Source organism: Grus americana, chromosome 11 (assembly GCF_028858705.1).
Source record: "Grus americana isolate bGruAme1 chromosome 11, bGruAme1.mat, whole genome shotgun sequence".
Classification (NCBI taxonomy): Eukaryota; Metazoa; Chordata; class Aves; order Gruiformes; family Gruidae; genus Grus; species Grus americana.
The window spans coordinates 16,778,745-16,784,890 of NC_072862.1; the positions used below are offsets into that span (position 1 = coordinate 16,778,745).

General features: G+C 65.8%; 1 protein-coding gene across 1 annotated transcript; it reads right to left on the reverse strand.

Annotated features, from left to right (window-relative positions):
* Window positions 1-781: 781 nt before the first annotated feature.
* GNAT1 (G protein subunit alpha transducin 1) lies at window positions 782-4,030 on the reverse strand. The gene is made up of 8 exons (XM_054838122.1): window positions 3,925-4,030; window positions 2,525-2,567; window positions 2,142-2,283; window positions 1,912-2,069; window positions 1,712-1,840; window positions 1,476-1,605; window positions 1,217-1,370; window positions 782-972 (listed from the first exon to the last, which is right to left on the reverse strand). Exons 1-8 carry the CDS (start codon window positions 4,028-4,030, stop codon window positions 782-784), a joined length of 1,053 nt encoding a protein of 350 aa, XP_054694097.1.
* Window positions 4,031-6,146: the final 2,116 nt, after the last annotated feature.

Here is a 6,146-nt window from a genome sequence, read left to right on the forward strand (position 1 = left end):
CCAGGGGGAGATCTAACACCCCTTGCACCCAGCAGCCCACAGGGACCCCCAGCTCAAGGAGCACCCATGGACCCCCAGCACCCTGCAGCCCCCACGTGACCACCAGCAGCCCCCAGCTCCAAGGGGTTCCTGGAGACCCCCCCTGCACCTCCCAGCTCCAAAGGGTGCCCATGACCCCCAGCACTCCCCAGCTCCAAAGGGTACCTGGGACCCCTAGCACCCCTCAGCTCCAAGGGGTATCAGGGACCCCCCAACACCCTGCAGCACCCCAAGAGACCCCCAGCCTCCTCAGTGCCAAAGGTCATCTGGGGACACCCAGCACCCTTCAGCTCCAAGAGGTTCCTGGAGACCCTCAGCACCACCAAGCTCCATGGGTACCAGAGACCCCCCCCAGCACTCCAAGAAACCAGGATACCCAGGGACCCCCAGCACCCAAGGGATTCCCCAGTACCCCCCAGCTCCAAGGGGTACCCCGGGACCCCCAGCACCTCCCCAGCTCCAAGGGTACCAAGGACCCCCCAGCACCTGGAGCCCCCAGGGACCTCCAGCACGCAAAGGACCCCCAGTAACCCCCAGCTCCAAGGGTACCGGGGCCCCCAGCACTCAGCAGCACTGGGTGCCCCCAGTGCTGGCTGGTGGGAGGGCTGGCGGGGAGGGGGTGGCTCCAGGGCTGAGCGGGTCAAATCCCGGGGGTTCAGGGCAAGTGGAGATGGTTGTGGAGGTGGGGTGGGGGCTGGAGAGGGGGAGACCCAGGCTGGGGAGGGGGCGCTGGGGCTGGGGCTCAGAAGAGCCCGCAGTCCTTGAGGTTCTCCTTGATGATGATGTCGGTGACTGCGTCGAAGACGAACTTGACGTTCTCGGTATCGGTGGCGCAGGTCATGTGGGAGTAGATCTCCTTCACGTCCCGCCGCATGTTCAGCTCCAGGAACTGCAGCTTGATGTAGTTGCCCGCGTCCTCATAGGTATTGGGACCTGGTGGCGTGGCAGTGAGCGGTGTCCCCTCCTGGGCTGGTCCCCCCCCCATGGGTGCTGGCCCAGCGCTCCCCCGGGTGGGCAAACCTTGCTTGGTCCATGAGCGATGCGAGCGCAGCATCGCTTGCATGGGGTGCTGAGGACACCTGGTGGGTGGCTGCTGCAGGGTGCCGGCCCCCAACCCTTCACTGCCACCCCATCACCACCGGCATGCGCCCAATGGGCGAGCCGCTGCCACCCTCACCGTCGTAGTCGGGGAAGCAGATGCTGAGATGGGCCTTCTTGATCTTCTCCAGGAAGACGTCCTTCTTGTTGAGGAAGAGGACAATGGAGGTGGTGGCGAAGTAGCGGTGGTTGCAGATACTGTTGAAGAGGTGCAGGCTCTCGTGCATGCGGTTCTGTGGAGGGACACAGCCCCATGGTGACCCCCCCCCACACACACACACACAAACACATGGGGGGGGGGGCAGGCAGGAGGGTATGGGATGGTGAGCCTTCCTCACCACTTCATCATCTTCCACCAGGACCATGTCATAGGCGCTGAGGGCTGCGATGAAAATGATGCAGGTCACCCCCTCGAAGCAGTGGATCCACTTCTTCCTCTCCGAGCGCTGGCCGCCCACGTCAAACATCCTGGGCAGGGCATGGGGGGGGGGTGGGGGGTGGGGGGTGGTGTCAGCACTTCCCACCCCCTGCCCACCCCCCTGGCATCAGCCTTCCCCAGGGGCTTGGCCCCCACCTGAAGTTGAGGTCTTTGAAAGAGAACTGGGTCTCAATGATGCCAGTGGTCTTGACACGGGACCGCAGCACGTCCTGCTCCGTGGGGACATAGCCGGGGGTCACCAGGCGCTCCAGGTCTGACAGGTAGCTGGCCAGGCACAAGGTGGGCATGAGACAGAGGTCAGCACCCCCAGACCCTTCCTCCCCCACCCCACGTACTAGCCAGCTGAGTCGTTGAGCTGGTACTCAGAGGCACGGTCAAAGCAGGCTTGGATGCCCGCGTCCTTCCAGAGCCGCCCGATGATGTCTGACATCTCCTTGGGCATGGTGCCCTCCTCAATGGTGTCTGAGAGGTGCAGCAGCTTGCGGGCATCGTCCTACGAGGGAGAGGGGTTCAGCGGGGCCAGGGGGCGGGCAGCACCCCCTGTCCAGCATCGGGTGCTCCTTACCTGGCGAGCCGAGTCCCCATACTGGATGTTGAGGGTGGTCATGGCCCGCACGATGGCCAGCATGGACTGGAGCGTGTTGCTGTAGATGATGGCGATGAACGCCAGGCATTCCTCCAGCGAGTAACCGTCCTGGTGGATGATCCTGGCCAGGGAGGGGGCATGGGGCTGAGCTGGGTACCACGGGGTTGGGGGCACCCACGGGTGCAGCATGGGTCTGAGCTGGGTGCCATGGGGCTGAGCCAGGCACTGACGCATGGCTGCACCCCATGGCTATGGCACAGAGCAGTGCCAGGCACGGTGGGACAGGGGCACCCCATGGCTGTGGTGTGGGGCAGGCACGTGGCATGGTGGGGCACAGCCAAGCAGCACCCCGTGGCACTTACTTCATCTGCTTGACGATGGTGCTCTTCCCCGACTCCCCTGCTCCTGCAGGAACAAAGCACAGATCACAGTGGTGCCCACGCTGGCCCCCTGGCACCCCCAGTGCCTGGCATGGCTGGGGGGCACTGGTGGCCGTGCCAAGCCCACGGTGTGGGGCAGGGGATTACAGCCTGGTGCCAGCAGGCATTAAGGTTGGGCTGAGCTCCTGTGGCTAATGGGATCTGCAACGGCTCAGCCGGGGACGTGCTCGGGGACCCAGGGGAGGGGTAGGGGACACAGTGCCATCGCAACCCTGCCACCCACCACCCGGTGCCCCAAGCCTGTGGTAGCACAGGAGGATGTGCCCTGGGCCAGGCCATGAGGGCAGCGATGGCACCCGTGGTCCCACCACATCCAGGATGCCCCAGTCCTTGGGCACCACTGGGGCAGCTGGGAGGGACCCACAGTGCTGTGGGGCTGCAGGGACAGACACAGGGGTGGCGGTGTGGGCTGCATGGGGGTGCCTGGAGAGGCTGCCGGGGTGGGGTGCTGGTGGGTGGTATTGGTGAAGGCTCTTCAGATGGGTTGGTTGGGGTTGGGAGGGGCCTGGGAGTGGAGGGCTGTTGGGTGGGCTGGTTGGGTTTGGGGGATACCTGGAACAGCTGGGGGCTGTTCAGATGGGTTGTTGGGTTTGGGGTGCCTAGTCGGGGGGGGGGAAGAGCTGTTGGGTAAGCTGTTGAGACGAGCTGGTTTAGGGAGCTTGGGAATGGGGGGGCTGTTAGGGTGGACTGGTTGGGTTTAGGGGTGCCAGGAGGGGCAATGGAAACATTGAGTGGGCTTTTGGGGTCAGCTGGTTGGGTTTAGACATGCCAAGGGAGTCAGGGAAATGTTGGGGGCTGTTGGGATAGGCTGGTTGAGTTTAGGGGTACAGGGGTGGCAAAGGAAATGCTGGGTGGGCTTTTGGAGTGAGCTGGTCAGTTCTAGGGGTGCTTAGGAGCAGGGGGCTGTTGGGTGGATGGTTGGGCTGGACTGCTTGGGTTTAGGGGAGTCAGGGAAACTTTGGGTGAGCTGTTGGGGTGGTTTGATTGGTTCTAAGAGTGCCTGGGAGTGGGAGGCTGTTGGGGGCATTCTTGGGGTGGGCTGGTTGGGTTCAGGGGTGCTGGAGGCAGCAGGAAGACATTGAATGGGCTGATGAGGTGGGCAGGTTGGGTTTAGGGCAGCCTGGGAATGGGGGTGCTGCTGGGTGGCATGGCTGGTTTCAGGGGTGCTGGGGGAGACAGGGAAATGTTGGGTGGGCTGTTGGGGTGGACTGGTTGGGGTTGGGGGTGCCGGGAAGTGTCAGAGGAACATTGGGTGGGCTGTTGGGGTGAGATGCACAAAGGATGGGTACCTCCCCTGGGGTGTTACCCCCCCCCCCCCATACCCAGCAGCAGCAGCTTCACGGTCCTGGCATCCTTCTCAGCGTCCTCCTTGAGCTTCTTCTCCAGCTCGCGGGAGTGCTTCTCCTCAGCGCTGGCCCCAGCACCCATCCTCGGCCCCGCGGCCCTGCGGCTCACCCGCTCCTTGGAGGTCAGCACCAGGATGGGCAACGAGCTCCAGCCCCCTGCCGCCTCCAGCGCTCGCCTCCCTGCGCCTGCCGCGCCTGCCGCCGACTGCCCCGCTGCCGCCGCCGCCCACCCAATGTGGGCCAAGGACAGGGCCAAGGTCCCGGGGGGCCGTCCGGCGGGGTGCTGCACTCAGCACCTGTGGCTTAAGCCAGGGCCCCCCCTCCCCTCCCTGGATAAACCCCCTTAAATCTGCGGCAGGCTGAGCTCAGCAATCCCGCTGCTCCCGGCGTCAGCGCTTCTGCCGGGGGGGGGGGGGGGGCAAGGCCGGCCAGCCCCCTGCTTTGCCTCCACCCCGGGGCTGGGGACAGTGACTCGGCCACCCCCGTGAACGTGGGACCCCCACCCAGCTCCGGCTTTGCTGTGGAGCCTGAGGGGGTTGGAGCTGAGGGGATCTGCTGGGGTCTGGCAAGGGGTTGGGGGCAGTGGGTGGAAATGTCCCCATTGTCCCTAGCTCACACCGGTCATCCCCACCCCGCTCCGAACCAGTGTCTGCAGCCCCCCCCACTAAGCCATCCCAGTGTCCCCAGGTCCTCATGCCCAGGGTCCCCAGGGGCACTCCCCCCCAGCGATCGAATGCTAGCCCCAGTCACCCCACCCTGTGTCCCCAGGGCCCTTCCAGCACCCTCCACCAATGTCCCCAGGCCCTGTGGGTGCACCCCTTAGTGCCCCCAGCCACCCACCAGTATACTCCCAGTGTCTCCAGGCCAGCCCAGTATTGACCCCCCGGGGTGTCCCCAGGCCCCCCCAGCAACACCTGCACAACGTCCTCAGGGATGCCCGAGTACCCTCCCCAGGAACACTCCCCAGTATCCCCAGGAGAAATCCCAGTATCCCCCCAGTGTCCTCAGGACATCCCCCCCCCCCCCCGCCAAAAAAAAAAAAAGCCCTGCCCAACATCCAGGCGTACCCCAGTGCCACCCCCGTGCTCCCACGCCAACGGCAGTGACACACCCCCCCCCGATGTCCCCAGGCCCCTCCCCAGTGTCCTTAGGCCACCAGTTCCCCCCTCCCGTGTCCCCAGCCCCAACCCATTGCCTTCGTGCCCCCCAGTAAGACTCAGCGTCCCATGGGACACCCCAGGAACCCCCCTGTGCCCCCACGTCCCCAGTGTCCCCAGGCTCTGCCAGGACTCCCCCAGGGCTCCCCGGCAGAGCCCAGTGCCCCGTGTGCCGCCCCCCCCCCCCGCTCTCCCCAGTGCCCCCCCGCTCTCCCCAGTGCCCCCCCCAGCACCGCGGGGCTCCTGCAGCGCCGCGCTCGGCCGCCAGGGGGCGAAAGGACCCAGCACAGCTCCCAGTCCCGCCCAGTGTCCCCAGTACAGCCCAGTGTCCCCAGTACAGCCCTGCACCGCCCCAGTCCCGCCCAGTGTCCCCAGTACAGCCCTGCACCGCCCCAGTACAGCCCAGTGTCCCCAGTACAGCCCCATGCTGCCCCAGTACAGCCCCACACCACCCCCAGCATCCCCAGTACTACCCCCAGTTTAGATCAGGACCTCCCAGCACCGCCCCCAGTGCCTCCCAGGACTGCCTAGAGGAGCCCAGTATCACCCACATTGCCCCATTACTGACCACGGTGCCCCCAGTACAGCCCAGTATCACCCACTACCACACCCAATGCCCCCTATGGAGCCTAGTACCACTGCCCCACCCTGTGCTCCCAGTACGGCCGAGTACTGGTTCCCAGTACCAAATCCTACTGCCCCAGTACTTCCCCTGGTGCTCCCAGTACAGACTCTGAGTGCTCCCAGTGCCTCCAGTACCACCCAGTACTGCCTGCTAGCCCAGCCCAACATGCGCCCCCAGCACACCCCGAACACCTGGGCAGTACCACCCAGTACTGCCACCTCCCTGTGCCCCCCGCTCTGCCCAGTGCCCCCCCCAGCACCCAGTGCCCCTCTGGCTTCCCAGTGTTCCCAGTACCCCCCAGGGCCCCCGCTCCCCGCCTGGCTCCAGCCCAGCCCTCCGCCCCCCCGGCAGGGCTCAGGGGCAGAGTTGAGGGGGTTACGTGGCAGGGGCCAGTGGCAGCGCAGCCCCCCCCCCCC

What these genes read in the sequence shown, in the direction of transcription:
- GNAT1 (XM_054838122.1), bottom strand. Translation starts at nt 4,030, where the DNA reads ATGGGTGCTGGGGCCAGCGCTGAGGAGAAGCACTCCCGCGAGCTGGAG. An exon ending in CGTGAAGCTGCTGCTGCTGG is followed by an intron (nt 2,568 to 3,924) that starts GTATGGGGGGGG and finishes TTGTTCCTGCAG; the next exon opens with GAGCAGGGGAGTCGGGGAAG. An exon ending in CTGCTTCCCCGACTACGACG is followed by an intron (nt 973 to 1,216) that starts GTGAGGGTGGCA and finishes CCACGCCACCAG; the next exon opens with GTCCCAATACCTATGAGGAC.